Genomic DNA, 18450 nt, shown 5'->3' on the forward strand with positions numbered 1-18450 from the left:
TCCTCATGTGTTTTCAGATCAGACGAATAAATTAAGATATCATCTAGGTATATTACCACAAACCTGCCGATTAGATGACTAAAAATGTCATTAACGAAATGTTGAAAGACGGCAGGAGCATTGGTCAGGCCGAAAGGCATAACTAGATTTTCATAATGCCCCTCAGGGGTGTTAAAAGCTGTCTTCCACTCATCCCCCTCCTTGATACGAATCAGATTGTAGGCCCCCCTAAGATCGAGTTTGGAGAACCACCTAGCACCCGCAATCTGGTTAAACAGGTCAGGAATGAGAGGAAGAGGGTATGGGTCTCGGATGGTTATCCGATTTAATTCACGAAAATCTAGGCAAGGACGCAGGCCCCCATCTTTCTTTTTAACAAAGAAAAACCCTGCAGCCACGGGTGAAGAAGAGGGTCTGATGTGTCCCTTAGCCAAACTCTCGGAGATATAATCCTTCATGGCTTGTCTCTCTGGACCTGAAAGATTATATAACCTGGTCTTGGGTAATTTTGCGCCGGGAATGAGGTTAACCGGGCAATCAAAAGGACGATGAGGTGGTAACTTCTGACAACCCTTTTCAGAAAAAACGTCCTCAAAGTCCGAAACAAATGTAGGTAGGGTAGTTATGGAGGCGACTAAGCAATTGCTATTTAAGCAATTTTCTCTGCACGGCTCACTCCACTCCAATATCTCCCTGGCCTGCCAATCCACCACTGGATTGTGCGCTACCAACCAGGGTAGGCCCAGCACCACCGGAGTGGGAAGCCCCTCCAGAACATAACATGAAAGCATCTCGTTATGGTGGTCCCCTACCCGAAGGTGTAAATTATGAACGATGTGGGTGAGGTTTCTCTGAGACAGAGGAGCAGAATCTATAGCAAATATGGGAATAGGTCTCTGTAACGTACAGAGAGACAAACCCATAGTGCGGGCAAAATGGGCATCTATCAAATTTACCCCTGCTCCACTGTCTAGAAAGAAAGAAACAGTCTCTGTCTTATCACCAAAAACAATAACCGCTGGCAACAAAAATTGCGATGTACGTATGGAGGAGACGTATACCCCCCGGCTGACATCCTCCACACAGCCTGGGGTTAGTAGTTTTCCGACGGTTTTTTTGTTTCTGAGGAAAGAAGGACAGACGTTAATGAAATGACCCCTCTCCCCACAAAAAAAACAACCCCCACGCCTACGGCGAACCTCAGGAGGACGGACCTGACGAGTAGTTCCTCCTAGCTGCATAGGCTCGTCTATGTCCGTACAGACTAACTGCTGCTTGGGAGGGGTTATCAATGGCTCCGGTTTTTTCAACCTGTCCCTAAGGCGTCTATCTATACGGATAGAAAGGGACATAACTGCATCAAGGGAAAAGGGGGTCTCATACAATGCAAGCGCATCCTTAACCCTTTCGGATAACCCAGAGCAGAACTGACTCCTGAGAGCCGGGTCGTTCCATTGGGTATCCGTAGCCCACCTACGGAAGTCAGAGCAATACTCCTCTACCGGCCGCTCTCCTTGTAGGAGTCTCCGTAATTTTGATTCAGCCAGTGCGACTCGGTCAGGGTCGTCATATATGAGACCCAAGGCCCCGAAAAACTCATCCACTGACCGAAGAGCCTGGGAATCAGTAGGTAAAGAGAACGCCCAGGACTGCGGGTCCCCCTGCAGCAGGGAAATAACAACACCCACCCGCTGTTCTTCATTACCAGAGGAGTAAGGACGCAGTTTAAAGTATAGTTTACAGGCCTCACGGAACGTCAAAAACTTGTCCCTTCCCCCAGAAAATCTGTCAGGGAGAGGGACCTTGGGTTCCGCAACAACCTGGTTACCAGTAGCAACCGCTGGGCTTGCGGTCTGTTGTAATTGCTGCTGTTGCTGGAGGACCGACGCCTTCAATCCTGCCACCTCCAAAGACAGGCCATGAAATTGTTCGGACAGAGCAGCAATTGGATCCATACTGGATTCTAAGTAGGTAAAAAAAAAAAATATATTTTTTTTTTATTTTTTTTTTACCTACACAAAAATAAGGGCCAGATATAATGTAATGACCGGCAACACACACAGGGAGGAAAACAGGGAAAGCCCTGCACAAGGGAGAGGGAAAGGTGGTGACCCCTAACTCACCTTGCAGCTGGTACCTGCCTGCCCTGTCGTCCCTAGACGGGTTCCTCACCCGTGCGGCGATCACGTGCCTAAACCCTGGCTTTCCCTGAAATGAGCCCTAGATAATGAACGGGCCGGTGGGATCGCTAGTCCTCACCACTGCACTAAGAGGGAAACACCAGGGAGAGGACAGACAAACACAGACAAACACAAACACCCAGGTGGACGGCAACAATTGTCCACAAAGGTCCAACAGGGATCCGGAGGGTAGCGTTCTAAGGCAACACTCAGAGAACGCAGCAACACAGCTCCAGTGGGTCAGAATAGATGTCCAGGCAGGAAGCTCTATATCTGGCAACCAGAGAAGTGTGAGAGGGGAATATAAGGAGGATTGGGAGTGCTGGACAAGGAACAGCTGAGAGAAGGCGCTACGGATCCCTGAGTGAGCCAAAAGGGTTTGTAAAGCAAACCCAGAAAGCTACAATAAGGAAACTTCCCTATCTGACATAGAGCGTGCAGCCAACCGCTGCGACCTCCTGACCCCGGGTACAACGGAGTCAGGCGTGGCTCTCGACACCCTCGTGACAGGGGAGGGCATAAAGTGTAAAAAAACAAAAAAATACTGGTTTAGTTTACCGGTAAATCCTTTTCCAGGAGTCCGACATGACAGCACCCATGGAGGTTGTCCTATTGATCTCTGTAGGGACAGGAAGCGAGAGAGATTAAAAGGCCCCCTCCCCTCCCACTCTCCAGTGTTTTTTCAAATTACTACACCGGATAGGATCCAACACCTTTATTAATACAATGTTATATTCACACTGTTTACAACGCTGGAACCAGCATAACAGGGAGGGTAGTACAGGGTGCTGTCATGTCGGACTCCTGGAAAAGGATTTACCGGTAAACTAAACCAGTATTTCCAGGACGTCCCTCCATGACAGCACCCATGGAGAACTAACAACTGAATCTCCTAGGGGGGGGGGGGGGGGGGGGGACTACTGCCTGAAGGACTTTTCGCCCAAAGGCCAAGTCCTGTCCGGCCAATACATCAAGCCTATAATGCTTAGCAAAAGTCAGGAAGTTAGACCAGGTTGCAGCCTTGCAAATCTGGTCAATTGTAGCGTCGGCCCTTTCGGCCCAGGAAGTTGCCATCGCTCTCGTGGAATGTGCCTTCAGATTTAAGGGGCAGGTCATTTCCTGCAGTCTGTATGCTTCTCTGATGGTGTCCTTAATCCAACGTGCCAGCGTCTGTTTTGATGCTTTCAAGCCTCTATTCTTCCCACCGAACTGGATGAACAGATTACTTGATCTCCTCCAGGAACTGGTTCTGTCCAGATAGGCTAGGATTGCTCTTCTAACGTCCAGCCTCTGGAATCTTTCCTCCTGTATATTTTTGGGAAAGGAACAAAATGAAGGGAGTGTTAGCTCCTGTTCTCTATGGAAAGTAGAGACCACCTTGGGAAGAAAGGCTGGATCGGGCCTCAAGATTATGCGGTCATCCAGGATCCTTAGATAAGGTTGTTTAATTGATAAGGCCTGGATTTCCCCTATCCTGCGGGCTGTGGTTATAGCCAGAAGAAACACCGCTTTTAGAGACAGAAATTTTTCGGATATCTGCCCAATCGGCTCAAAAGGAGGATCGCATAACCCTTCTAAAACTATGTTTAGACTCCAGGGGGGGACCGACTGTCTCAAGGTGGGTCTCAATCTAGAAGCTGCTCTTAGAAAGCTTTTAATCCACCTATGATCTGCAAGGGGAGTATCGAGACAACAGCTGAGAGCCGAAATCTGTACTTTGAGTGTGCTGGGTTTCAGACCTGCATCGAACCCCTCCTGAAGGAACTCTAAAATACAACCCACCGTGGGGGATCTGGAATCTGTATGGTTCTGTGACAACCAGGATGAGAACTTCTTCCAGATCTTGTTGTATATTGCTCTTGTGACAGGTTTGCGGCAGCTCTGTAAAGTTGAAATTACCTTGTCCGAGAGCCCTTTATTCCTTAAGGTCTGCCTCTCAGGATCCATGCTGTAAGGTTCAGTTTGTCCAGGTTGGGGTGAAACAGAGGACCTTGCGATAGAAGATCCTGTCTTTTTGGAAGGGATATTGGATCCCTGATGGACATGGTCTTTAGAACCGAAAACCAGGCTCTCTTGGGCCAAGCTGGGGCTATCAAAATCAGCGTGGATGAGCACCCTCTCAATTTCTTCAGGATCTGCGGTATGAGGAGAAGTGGGGGAAAGGCGTAGGCTAGACTCATGTCCCAAGGTTGGGAAAGAGCATCCACCGCCAGTGGTCCTCCTCTTGGGTCTAGCGAGAAGAAATAGTCCAGCTGAGTATTTCTGCTGGACGCGAATAAATCCACCTGAGGTCTCCCCCACTGCTGGCAAATCAACTGGAATACCTCCTGGTTCAATTTCCATTCCCCTGGCCTGACTAACTGTCGGCTGAGAAAGTCTGCTGTGCGATTGAGAGATCCTTTCAGGTGTGTGGCTGAAATGGATAAGATCTTTTCCTCTGACCAGCTGAAGATGAGATCCGCTAGCTCCTGGAGATGAGGATTCTTCGTCCCACCTTGTCTCTTTATGTAGCAGACTGTTGTTACGTTGTCCGATAGTATTCGGACATGATGGCCTATGAGGAGATGTTCTGCCGGTCTCAGGGACTCCCAGACCACTTTTAATTCCCGGTAGTTTGAGGATCGTAGGGAGTCTGTGTTGGACCAACTGCCCTGAAAGAACTGATCCTCTACGTGAGCCCCCCAACCCTGGCTGCTTGCGTCCGTGGTTAACGTTCTGAGTGGTAACGTGTTCCAGGAAATCCCCCAGGACAGGTTTTCTGCTAACAACCACCAGGAGAGGGAGCTTACTGCCCTGTCTGAAAGGGATATCCTGGCGTTTAGCGATCTGTGGTCCTTGTCCCAAGAAGAGAGGACCTCCGCCTGGAGAGTTCTTGAATGGAACTGGGCCCAAGGAACTGTTGTGATGCATGAGGTCATCAGACCTAGGACCTGCATGGCTTCCCGTAGAGTCCGTTTTTTCTTTAGTTTGAAGGCTCTTATTCTTTCCCTTATACTGACCTGCTTGTCCTGGGGAAGAAGAGAATATTGGGTCACGGAGTTTAGGAGGGTTCCTAGGAACTTCTTTTGTGTTGCTGGGTGTAGGTCTGATTTCTCCAGGTTTATTTTCCATCCTAGACGTGTGAGTAAAGATAGAGTCCTTTCTTTGTGAAGCTCTAACTCCTCCTCTGAGTCTGCCACAAGCAGAAAATCGTCTAGGTAGGGAATTATAGTTACCTGTCTCTGTCTTAGATAGGCAACTATCTCCGCCACTACCTTTGTAAAGATGCGTGGGGCTGATGAGATCCCAAACGGGAGACATTGGAACTGGAAATGCATAATCCTGCCGTCTTTCTTGATTGCGAACCTCAAGTATTGTTGGTATTGAGGGTGAATGGGGACGTGGTAATAAGCGTCCTTTAGGTCCAGGGTGCATAGGAACGCCCCTGGGCTTATCAACGGAATTGCGGATTTTATTGATTCCATCTTGAAGTGGTGGTGTGTTATCCATTTGTTTAGGAATTTCAGGTTGATGATGGTTCTCTTGGAGCCATCCGGTTTGGTTATGAGGAAGAGTTTTGAATAGTGACCCTTGAATTCTTCTGAAGGAGGGACTTGTACTATTGCGCCCAAACTCAGAAGTTTTTGGATGTCCGCTAGAAGTTGATTCTGCAGGGAGGTCGACTGAAATATTGTGGCCTGAAAGAGATGCGGAGGGGGAAGGCGAAACTCTATCTTGAGCCCTCTCTGGATGGATTCCAGGATGTATTGGTTCTTGGTTATCCGGGTCCATTCTTCCCAAAAGAACTGGAGTCTGCCCCCTACTGGTCTGGCGTCATTGTTTCTCAGGCCTGGAGTTGGGATTAAAGAGGAAACCCCGACCTTTTCCCCCTTTGGGGTAGCTCCACCTTCCCGTTTTCCCTTTACCTCTGGGAGTGCCCTGGAAGCTGCTGGTCGTCTTACGAAAGGGCAAGGGTTTCTTGCCTTTTTCCTCCGGAAAACCCTTCTTTCTGTCTGCTGTTTTCTCCAGGATCTCGTCCAGTACTGGACCAAAGAGGCGAGAACCTTTAAGAGGTAAGGCGCATAATTTATTCTTGGAGGCTATATCCCCTGACCAGGGTTTTAGCCACAGGGCTCTCCTCGCCGTATTGGTTAGGGAGTCTGTTTTTGCTGCAAACCTTATGGACTCTGCCGAGGCGTCTGCTACAAAGGATGCGGCCATCTTAAAGAGAGGTAGTGATGCCAGAATTTCTTCCTTAGGGGTGTCCCGCTTAAGATGTTCCTCCAGCTGGTTCAGCCATAAACACAGAGATCTGGCCACGGAGGTAGCAGCAATATTGGTATTTATGGTGTTGGCCGAAACTTCCCATGTTCTTTTGAGCAAACCGTCGATCTTCCGATCCATTGGTTCCTTTAGCTGGGCTGAGTCTTCAAAGGGGAGAGTGGTTCTCTTTACCACCTTTGCCACTTGAATGTCAACTTTAGGAACTATATCCCACAGTTTTGTGTCCTCTGAGTTGAACAATAGTCTGTTCTTAAACTCCCGTGGAATGTACAATTTTCTATCAGCATCTGCCCACTCGTCTATGACTAGGTCCTTTAAGGTCTCGTTTACCGGGAACAATTTTCTCTTCTTAGCTTTTAAGCCGCCGAACATCTCGTCCTGTATCGAGCGAGTCTGTTCTTCCTCCTCTATATCCATTGTCTGCCTTACGGCCGACAGGAGGGGATCTAGATCTTCTTGCGAGAAGAGATATCTTCTCTGGTCGTCGGCCATATAAGACGAGCCCTGGTCGTCATCTCCCTTTGAAGTTTCCCCTTCTGACAGATATAAACCTTCTTCCTCAGAATCTGACTCCCTAAGAACACGGGGTCTCTTGGGGGGAGGGGAGACGGCACAGGGTTTCTGTGCTATACTAGAGCTGGCCGCTTGGATCTCCTCTTTCACAATCACTCTCAGATCAGCCAAAAGGGAGGATTGTTCTTCTCTGAGAATCTTTGCCAGGCAGTCACTACACAGGGCTTTTACATGTGCGTCCCCCAGTCTCTTTGAGCATAGAGCACATCTTCTGGGTTTCTTTCTGGGTTCTCCCAGCGTTTTAACCGTGGTGTCTTTCTCTCCCTGGTATGGAAGAGAGAGAGACCATTAGTCCAGTGCAAAGAAGAGAGAGAGGGACCGGAATACAAGCCTCACTTTACTTACATGACTCGGGGTAGGGATGTCTGCGCTAGTGTCCTGCATAGCTGACATCTGGACCTCCATACCACGTCTGGACAACAAACTGACACACAATTTATGTCCTACCTGGTCCACCCGTTGCCGCGCGGCTCCGCCTCCTTCAATCCAGGTGGGGGGGGGGGACTCATTCAAACGAAGAGTCGACCCCCCCTTGCGTGCATTCCGCCGGGCTCAGCGTTCCCTGGGCGCCGCCATCTTTCTTCCGCCCATGTGACCCGTACTTCCGGTCACATGGGCTGCACGTCAAACGGGAGGAGCGCCGAGCGCAGGAGCCGCAGCCGATCCCAGAGCTCCCGAACCCGGAAGAAGCGGCCTCGGCTCCCTGATACCGCGGCCACCCACAGAGCTTGATGCGGGAAAGAACAGGTATCGGGGGAAGCTAGGGGACCCCTACCCAGAGAGGTGCTAGCCCCAGGGCCCTCCAGAGCCTGAAGAGGAGAGGGAGACCCCCCCGACCAGGCTCGGCCCTGAAATAGATTCCCAGGGTAGGGAAAGATTCTCTCTGCTCCGATCCCTGTAGGGACAGGAAGAACACTGGAGAGTGGGAGGGGAGGGGGCCTTTTAATCTCTCTCGCTTCCTGTCCCTACAGAGATCAATAGGACAACCTCCATGGGTGCCGTCATGGAGGGACGTCCTGGAAAACACCACCACATGCTACACCGCAAATTCTTGTCCAGCCTCTGACTTACCCATGTGTCCCCTATATTGAAATGACTTGTGAAAAGGGGACAGAATTCAATACAGTATTTAAGTTGCCCTTTGTGCTGTTAAAAATGTGGAAGATAGACTATTGTGGAGAATCTTGAGAATAAGCTGGTCACAAATTATCCCCCTGCTGGGGTCACCAGCAGTCAGTAGTTATATGTGGAGAAACCCTGGCAACATGTGTTCATGTTCTCTGCAGCTCCATCACAGACCAGCGAGCATACCACAGTCCCCAGTCAAGTCAATGAGTTAGTTGTATGTCCGATGCAGGACAGGACGGGTACTCTAGAGTGAGAGATGTTCTTTGTACCGACTAAGAGATAAGGCTCATGTCAATGAATTCAGAATTCCCTTACACGGTATATGAAAAAGTACTTTAATAAGCGACAGGTTCCTTCCTGTAAATACACATTGCTTCTAAGTATCATTACCTTTCTCTCTACCTCTTCCATTATTTCCACCATATCATAGGGCAAGTCTTTTTTGTATGGTACAGGATAGCGACTGACAGATCTAGGTCCGTCAGACTGTGTTCCATATGTATAGCGTCCTCCTGAAATAACTCCAGATGACCTCCATATTCCATAGGAAACATTTCCTGGCAAGTTCTGAAACACAAAGCATATTTTCTAATTGTATTGATATTGATACCTTTCACTTAGCGATCTGATGCTTCATTCTGGAGCAAAAGTACATTTGATCTATATGCAAATGAGCTGTTAAGTGCACAGAGGGCAGGCCCAAGCCACTCTGAGCACCCTTGCTCCTCTGCCTTCCTCTGGCAGCCCCTCCATCTCCTTCTTTATTGCAACAATGGATGGCCAGTCGTGATTTTGTGCCTGCCTGCCTATCACCCAACAGTGGGACCCGAGCAATCCATCTGCCCATCTTCTTGGTCTCCTTCTTGATTGATAGGGCCATTAGAAATGACTATGCAGGAACATGGCCCTGTCAATCAGGAAGGAGAGGGGGAGAGCTGCTCCTGGTTTAACAGTGAATTTCCTTTTCACAGACTCCCTTTAAAGGGAACCTGTCACCATGAAAATGCATTGTAAGCTACAGGCAGCTGTTATAGAGAAGGAGGAGCTGAGCAGACTGATATATAGGTTTACGGGAAAAGATTTAGTATAACTTGTATTTTATTCATTTAATCTCCTGCTCATTCTGGGCTTTGAAGTCAAGACGTTTACTTTTACTGACAACCCACTCTCTATGACTGTGCATGCACATATAGCTGTCAATCACTGCAAGGACCGCCTCCTTGATTTTAAAGCCCAGAATGGGCAAGAATATAATTGAATGAAGTACAAATCAGTAGTTTGATCCAACGGGTGCTCAGAAGAGTATACTGCCATGGATTGGTAATAAAGCAGTCATGTGATTAAACCATGTGACGGGCAGCCGAGGACCCAGTGACAAGGACAAGGACCCAGGACATATCCTATTTTGTCTGTTTTCACTGCCCACCAGTCCCCATACAAGTCAAGGGAGTAGTTTGAACAGCCATTTGTCAGAAAGGCAGATGTAAAAAAGGGATTGTTTTACCATTTTTAATGGCCAATTTTTCATTACTGACGTGTGAATATAACCTTATTTCTGAGGTTGAAACTACACACAGCTATTTTGTAGCATTTTTCAGCACTTGTGTATTTATTGACATTTTCTAATATTGCAATTTTTGCTAATAAAAAAACTAACAAACTACAGCTCAAATTTGTCTGTGTAGGACCCCTTAGTGGGAATATACAGTGCATTTGGAAAGTCTTCAGACCCATTCACTTTTTTCACATTGTTATGGTGCAGCCTTGTGCTAAAATTAAAATTTATGTTATTGTATTTGAAAAACTCAAAACTGTTTGATTAAAAAAATTATTTCCCCCCCATAAGTCTGCACCCAATACCCCATAATAAGAAAGTGAAAACAGAATGTTCAAAATGTTTGCTAATTTGTTAAAAAGTGAAAACTATTCAGACTCTTTAGACTACCTGTACACATTGTGGATTATGTGTGGTTTTTCTGTGCAGCATAATACAGTATTAGTACTACGGTAGTAACTGCAGCATAATACAGTACTAGCAACGTGTATGAGATTAGACAAATCTTATGTATACTTTACTTTTCTCTTCCATGTGGAAATTAACCTGTCGTGCAGATTTTGAAATCCAAATGTCAATTCTTTGTGAGGATTTCACCCTTTGGAATGTAAAGGGCGAGATCTTCAGCAAAACTGCATCAATTCCCCGCAAAAACCGCAAGTAACATGTTCGATTTTTGGTGCACAAACGCACATAAACCTTTGCAGATTTTCCATTTGTAAACCTGAACCAGTGTGCACTCAGTACTTATTTAAAGCACCTTTGGCAGCAATTAGTCTCCAGTCTTCTTGGGTATGATGCCACAAGGTTTGCACATCTAAACTTGGGGATTTTCTGCCATTCTTCCCTACAGATCTGCTCAAGCTCTGTCAGGTTGGATGGGGACCATTGGTGGACAGCCATTTTCAGGTCTCTCCAAAGATGTTTGATTGGGTTCAATTTAGGGCTCTGGCTGGGTCACTCAAGAACATTAAGGCTACTTTCACACTTGCGTTCGGAGCGGATCCGTCTGGTATCTGCACAGACGGATCCGCTCCTATAATGCAAACTATGGTATCCGTTCAGAACGGATCCGTCTGCATTATATTTCAGAAAAAAAAATCTAAGTCTAATTGTTAGTCAGACGGATCCGTCCTGACTTTGCATTGAAAGTCAATGGGGGACGGATCAGTTTTAAATTGCACTATATTGTGTCAACGTCAAACGGATCCGTCCCCATTGACTTACATTGTAAGTCTGGACGGATCAGTTTGGCTCCGCACGGCCAGGCGGACACCCGAACGCTGCAAGCAGCGTTCAGGTGTCCGCCTGCTGAGCGGAACGGAGGCGAAACGGTGCCAGACTGATGCATTCTGAGCGGATCCGCATCCACTCAGAATGCATTAGGGCTGGACGGATCCGTTCGGGGCCGCTTGTGAGAGCCTTCAAACGGAACTCACAAGCGGAACCCTGAACGCAAGTGTGAAAGTCGCCTAACATAGTTGTCTATAAGCCACTCCTGTGTTGTCTTGGCTGTGTGCCTAGGGTTATTGTCTTGTTGAAGGGTAAACATTCGGTCCAGAGGAATCTGGATTAGGTTTCCATTAAGAATATTTCTGTACTTTTCTTCATTTAGCTTTTCCTCAATCCTGGCCAGTCTCCATGATGCTGCCAACAACATGCTTTACTGTAGGGGTGGTATTGGACAGGTGATGAGCAGTTCTTCCAGACTCTTAGGCCTCTTTCACACGGGCGTCATTTTTTTTGCCCGGATAAGAGCCGGGTGCGTTGCGGGAAAATGCGCGATTTTTTCTGCGCAAGTGCAAAACATTGTCATGCGTTGCACTCGCGTGAGAAAAATCGCGCATGTTTGGTACCCAAACCCGAACTTCTTCATAGAAGTTCGGGCTTGGGATTGATGTTCTGAAGACTGTATTATTTTCCCTTATAACATGGTTATAAGGGAAAATAATAGCATTCTGAATACAGAATGCATAGTAAACCAGCGCTAGAGGGGTTAAAAAAAATTAAAAATAATTTAACTCACCTTAGTCCACTTGATCGCGAAGCCCGGCATCTCCTTGTGTCTCCGCTGCTGATGAACAGGACCTGGGGTGAACTGCTCCATTAAATACAGGTTAAGGACCTTCGATGACGTCACTCCGGTCATCACATGGTACGTCACATGATCTTTTACCATGGTGATTCACCATGGTAAAAGATCATGTGATGACCGGAGTGACGTCATCAAAAGGTCCTTAAGCTCTATTTAATGGAGTAGCTCACCCCAGGTCCTGTTCATCAGCAGCGGAGACACAAGGAGATGCCAGCTTCGCGAGCAAGTGGACTAAGGTGAGTTAAATTATTTTTTATTTTTTTTAACCCCTCTAGCGCTGGTTTACTATGCATTCTGTATTCAGAATGCTATTATTTTCCCTTATAACCATGTTATAAGGGAAAATAATAATGATCGGGTCTCCATCCCGATGGTCTCCTAGCAACCATGCGTGCAAATCGCACTGCATCCGTACTTGCTTGCGGATGCCATCCGATTTTCACACACCCCATTCACTTCTATGGGGCCTGCGTCACGTCAAAACCGGAAAATATAGAGCATGCTGCGATTTCAACTGAACGCACAAGTGATGCGTTAAAAACATCGCTCATGTGCACAGCCCCATAGAAATGAATGGGTCAGGATTTAGTGCGGGTGCCATACGTTCGCCGCACGGATCGCACCCGCACGGAAAACTCGCCCGTGTGAAAGGGGCCTTAGAATTGAGGCCAAAAAGTTCAATCAGAAATCTGGTTTCATCAGACCAGAGAATCTGGTTTCTCACAGTCTGAGGATCCTGAAGGCTACCTGCACACATTTCAGATGCTTGTGCAGAAAAAACACGGTATAATATAGTACCAGCAAAGTGAATGAAATTTACACAAATCTCATGTACACTTAGCTTTTTTACATGTGGAAATTGACCTGCTGTGCAGATTTTGCCCTTTTTAATGCAAGGGTATGATCTGCGGAAAATCTGCATAAAGACTGTACCAAAAACTACAAGTAATACATGCCGTTTTTGGTGCGGAAACGCACAGAAATCTACACAAAAAACGCATGGGTTTTCTGTTTTTGAAACCTGCACCCATGTACTTTTTTGCAAACTCCAGGTGAACTTTTATGTATCTTTTACTGAGGAGAACTTTCTTTCTGGCTATTCTGCCATAAAGCCCAGATTGGTGGAGTGCTGTAGCGATTGTTGACCTTTTGGAAAGTTTTCCAATCTGCACACAGAATCTTTGGAGCTCAGCCAGTGACCATTGGGTTCTTGGTCTCCTTTACCCCTGATTACCAAGTTCCTGGGAGTGCACGTTTCAGGGCACCAGTCCTGGAGGAAAAACCACAGTGTCACTGGCCAAGAAGACCCACGAGTGCCTCTATTTTTTCCACAAGCTAAGTACAGTTGAAGTACAGCGCTTATACAACATCTTGCCGTAAGACTCTCCAGCGCATTGTGAGAGCGGCGGAGAAGACTGTCAGCATCTCTTTCCCCTAGCTTCAAGAGATATATAGTACTCGTCTCACTAGGAAAGTCATCGCTATGGCTAGTGATTCTACTCACCTGCTACATACTGTAGCTTTTTCAGACTGCTGCCATCAGGGAGGAGACTGCAGAGTCTTTGGGCCAGACCCAGCAGACAGTTACTCCAGCTCACAGTTCAGCTTTACTTGCACACGGGTTGCCAAAAAGATGTGCTAAATATAAGAGCTCTATGCCTCTTAATAAATTTGACAAATAAAAAATTCAAATTAAGGCCTCATGCACACGACCGTGCCTTTTTTTGCGGTCCGCAAACCGCGGATCCACAAAAAACTGAAGCCGTCTGTGTGCCTTCCGCAATTTGCAGAACGTGCGGCCCATTGTAGACATGCCTTTTCCTGTCCGCAAAACAGACAAGAATAGGACATGCTATATTTTTTTTGCGGGGCCTCGGAACGGAGCAACGGATGCAGAGGGCACACGGAGTGCTGTCTGCATCTTTTGCAGCCCCATTGAAGTGAATAGGTCTATGGGACTATAACTACTACGAATGGGTCTATGGGACTATAACTACGGTCGTGTGCATGAGGCCTAAGTCTATGAAAGGGGTCAGAATGGGAACACTCACTGCCACACGCGGTGAGTTTCTCCAATTGAACTCTTGTACCTGCACATGATGCAGATTAGCATGGGGAAAATCTGCACCAAAACCACATGAACACACACAAGTCCATACTTTTTATCACTGTTTTGGTGTATTTTTTATGCGGTTATCAGTGCGGATTTTCTGTTTATGTTAACAACATTAGTATTGAGTGAATCAAGCTTCGGATCTTCGAACACTTTGATTTTAATGCTGTCTCCATACAGCCCTAGTCCTTTTTTTTCCCTTTACGTTCCGTTTTTTGCGTTCCGTATACGGAACTATTCATTTCAATGGGTCCGCAAAAAAAAACCCGAATGTACTCCGTATGCATTCCGTTTGCGTATTTCCATTTTTCTGTTCAAAGATAGAACATGTCCTATTATAGCCCGCAAATCACGTTCCATGGCTCCAATCAAGTCAATGGGGCTGTAAATAAAAAAAAACGAATGGATATGCAATGCATCCGTAGGTCTTCCATATCTGTTCCGTTTTTGCAGAACCATCTATTGAAAAGGTTATGCCTAGCCCAATTTTTCAATGTAATTACTGTAAATACAATGCTTCTGTTTCCGTTTGCGGTCCGCAAAAAACAAAAACCAAACAGACAAACGGAAAGGCAAAACAGAACGGAAGCGGAACGGAAACACTACTGAAACAAAAGACGGAAAAATTGAGCCATTTAAAACGGACCGCAAAACACTGAAAAAGCTATACGATCGTGTGCAAGAGGCCTTAAAATGTATTGACTACATGTAGGCAAACGTCGTTTCACCCAAAGTCACGTGAGACTTCGGTGAATTAATTCGGCATTCATTTGAAAAAACATTTAAAAAAACATTTTAAAATTAGGTATATGAAGTCTGGTTTGGTACTGGCTGGTACCTCGGTACCAAAGCCGACATCAGATTCCTAATTTTAAAATGTTTTTAAAGATGCAAAAATGAATACCGAATTAATTCACCGAGGTCTTGTGCGACTTCGGCTGAAACGACATCTGCCTACCTGTATGCAATACATTTTAATGATGTACGGAAACCGGTCTATGACAGCATTAACGCTGGGTTCACACCTGAGCGTTTTACAGCGCGTTCCTACGCGCTGTAAAACGCACAACAGGCAAGAACCAATGATTCCCTATGGGAATGGTTCTCACCTGGGCGTTTTACAGCGCGTACGATCGCGCTGTAAAACGCCCGACGCTCAAACAAGTGCTTGAGCTTTTTTTTGGGCGTTTGTCGCGCGTTCCCGCACATAGAAATTCGGGAACGCGCGACAATGTGTGCACCCCTGTCTCTGTATGCGCGATTGTAAACGCCCGTACAATCGCGCATACAGAGCGCTCGTTTCAGAACGCTCAGGTCTGAACCCAGCGTAAAACCGAAGTGTTTGAACCAAACGACTTCAGATCTCTGATCCGAAGCTCTATTTGCTGAAGCCTAAACAACACCATTGAAGCCTATGGGGAAAATAACAATTTATAAAGGTGAGGAATCGCACACACAACTTACATGCTGTGGATTTCAAAATACGCACAGAAGGTCAATTTCTCCACGGAAGAAAAAAATCAAAGTGTACGTGAGATCTGTCAAATCTCATTCACTTTGCTGGTATTGTATTAAGCTTTATTCACACATCAGTGTTTTCTATCGGTAAGGCCTCGTGCACACGACTGTTGTGTGTTTGGCAGTCCGCAAAACACGCATGGCGTCCTTGTGTGTTCCGCAATATGCGGAACGGCATGGACAGCCATTGATATAACTGCCTATTCTTGTCCGCAAAACGGACAAGAATAGGACAAGTTATATTTTTTTTGAGGACTATGCTTTCCGCATCTTTTGCGGCCCCGTTGAATTAAATGGGTCCACATCTAAGCCGCAAAAACTGAGGCTTGTATGCGGACCAAAACAGTCGTGTGCATGAGGCCTAAGGCCTCGTTCACACTTCAGTGTTTGGTCAGTGATTTCCATCAGTGATTTGTGAGCCAAAACCAGGTGCAACTCTTTCCCTTCTACCTCATGTCTGTGGAGGCTCCACTTCTGGTTTTGGCTCACAAATCACTGATGGAAATCACTGACCAAACACTGAAGTGTGAACGAGGCCTAAGGCCTATTGCACACGGCCGTTTTTTTCCCCCGTTTACTGGCCGTTTTTTGTGTTCCGTATACGGTCCGTATACGGAACCATTCATTTCAATGGTTCCGCAAAAAAAACTGAATGTACTCCGTATGCATTCCGTTTCCGTATTTCCGTTTTTCCGTTCCGTTTTAACATAGAACATGTCCTATTATTGTCCGCAAATCACAGTCCGTGGCTCCATTCAAGTCAATGGATCCGCAAAAAAAACGGAACACATACGGAAATGCATCCGTATGTCTTCCGTTTCCGTTCCGTTTTTTCTGAACCATCTATTGAAAATGTTATGCCCAGCCCAATTTTTTCTATGTAATTACTGTATACTGTATATGCCATACGGAAAAACGGAACGGAAAAACGGAACAGAAACGGAAACAAAAAAACGGAACAACGGATCCATGAAAAACGGACTGCAAAACACTGAAAAAGCCATACGGTCGTGTGCAATAGGCCTAAGGGAGAGATCTGCACCTGTTCTGTGTTTAGAGCCGCACCTGGTTTTGGCTCACAATCACTGATGGAAATCACTGACAACACACTGGGGCACATTTACTAAGACCAGCTTTCTACGCCAGTCTTAGTTTTCCCCTTGCACTGTCCTTACGCCTCTTTCACACAATCATGATTTCCATCCGGTTGCCATGCCTGAAGTGAACGCATAGCACCCGCACTGACTTTTTCACGCAGCTCTGGTTCCATAGAACTGAATGGGGCTTGCATGAAAAACGTATTGCATTGGGATGCAATGGGGGAGATTTATCAAAACTGGTGGAAAGCAAATCTGGTTTAGTTACCCAAAGCAACCAATCAGATTCCACGTTATATTTTTCAGAGCTCTGTTGGAAAATGAAAGGTGTGATCTGATTGGTTGCTATAGGGAACTAAGCTTTTCCTTTACACTAATTTTGACAAATCTTCCCCAATGCATTTGGGGAGATGTAGTCTGTAGTTCTTAGATTTTTTTCATGAACGTGAAAAACACATAAAAAAAGCTGATTGAACCCTCGCAGAAAAAAAAATGAAACACTGAACGAAATTGCCAACAAAACTGACTGAAATTGCATGCAAAACCATCAGTTTTTTCCTGAACCGATCGCTCATGTGAAAGAGGCCTTAGATTAATCTAATTTATGACAAGGCATGCAATCCTTGCGCTTATTGTAAAAACAGGCATAGTTTTTTTCTAACATTTACGCTTTTTTACATCCCTGACATGGCCCCATCCCGCCACACAAAATATTGTCGAACGCCTGTTAAAAAAGGAGACTTGTGGCTATTTTACACCTAAAATAGTACCAAGTACCTTAGTAAACGTTCTCCACTGATGTGCGAACGAGGCCTAAAGGAATTTTACTGAACTTGTTTAATCAGTACATCATAAAGTGCCACTCCACAGTAAGCCCTTGTATGAATGGGATAGCACACTCCTGGGGATGAGAAAACTTCTATTTTCAAGTTCAGCGTACAAGGTTCAGGTTTTCGAAGAATTTCATTATGGATTCTGCTACCACGGACCATAAGTTATCGTCCGTGGTAGCGGAATCCAGAACGGAATTCTTAGATAACCCGAACCTTGTACGCCGAACTTGAAAACACAAGTTCACTCAACACTACATACATGTTCTGTACTGGAATACTACTGTGGCCTCACAAACATTTCATGCTGTAAGATCCTGGTAAGCACAGTCGTGGAGATGGATCACAGTCTAGAAGGCCTTTCATGGTGCTGGGAGCATGCATTACATGGGTGTCGTGTGGCAGGTTACTCACAGTCTGGAGGGGGATTCTGCTAATCTTCCATAGACTAGTGAGGAGCCTCATGATAATCCAGCTGCTCCTGTCACCTCTCACACACAGGCTGCACAGCTAGTGTTTCCTGGTTCAGGGTCAGACGAGCCCCCACCCCATATAATGAGCCCTCCTCTCTGCTGCACGCCCATACAAGCTGCTCTCCTGTCTGTGCTTCAGTCCTGCAGGGCAGTAATGCAACAGAGACAAGTACTCACGCTGTGTAAAAACTGTCAAAAATCATCAAAATGGTGGGTTCAAATCACATTTTATGTCTCTATTTGATGCCTACGTTAGAAAAAAAAGGATGCAAAAATGTAACACACCACGTTCTTGTATCCTGAACAGTCCAGTAAAAAAAAAATGTGTGTGTGTATATGTATATATATATATATATATATATATATATATATATATATTATTTTTTTATTTTTTATTTATTTTTTTTACAATAGAACTCTATGGTGAACAGATGCCACTGTATTGCCATCAGTATTGCTTCAGTAATCATCTGGATTTACATGTGCATTATTCCTTCCTGCATTTTTGATGCACTCCCATAGACTATAGTATGCTTATTTGGAAACAATAAACTTCAGTGTTTTTCTAATAGGGCTAATGACCGTTTTTTTCATCCACATCCTATTAACATTTTGTGCAGACTCA

The 18450-nt window shown here is 45.9% G+C and overlaps 1 protein-coding gene across 1 annotated transcript in view; it reads right to left on the reverse strand.

Annotated features, from left to right (window-relative positions):
• Positions 1-17897, reverse strand: part of LOC122921090 — a 38468-nt gene extending 20571 nt beyond the window's left edge. Inside the window, exons 1-2 of the mRNA XM_044271008.1 lie at positions 17767-17897; positions 8535-8711 (exon numbers count right to left, since the gene is read on the reverse strand). Of these exons, the coding sequence (XP_044126943.1) occupies positions 8535-8711; positions 17767-17817 (228 nt within the window). The 5' untranslated portion in view covers positions 17818-17897. The remainder of the gene's footprint in view (positions 1-8534; positions 8712-17766) is intronic.
• Between the last annotated feature and the right edge of the window lie 553 nt (positions 17898-18450).

The sequence above is a fragment of the Bufo gargarizans genome, chromosome 1 (genome assembly GCF_014858855.1).
Source record: "Bufo gargarizans isolate SCDJY-AF-19 chromosome 1, ASM1485885v1, whole genome shotgun sequence".
Classification (NCBI taxonomy): domain Eukaryota; kingdom Metazoa; phylum Chordata; class Amphibia; order Anura; family Bufonidae; genus Bufo; species Bufo gargarizans.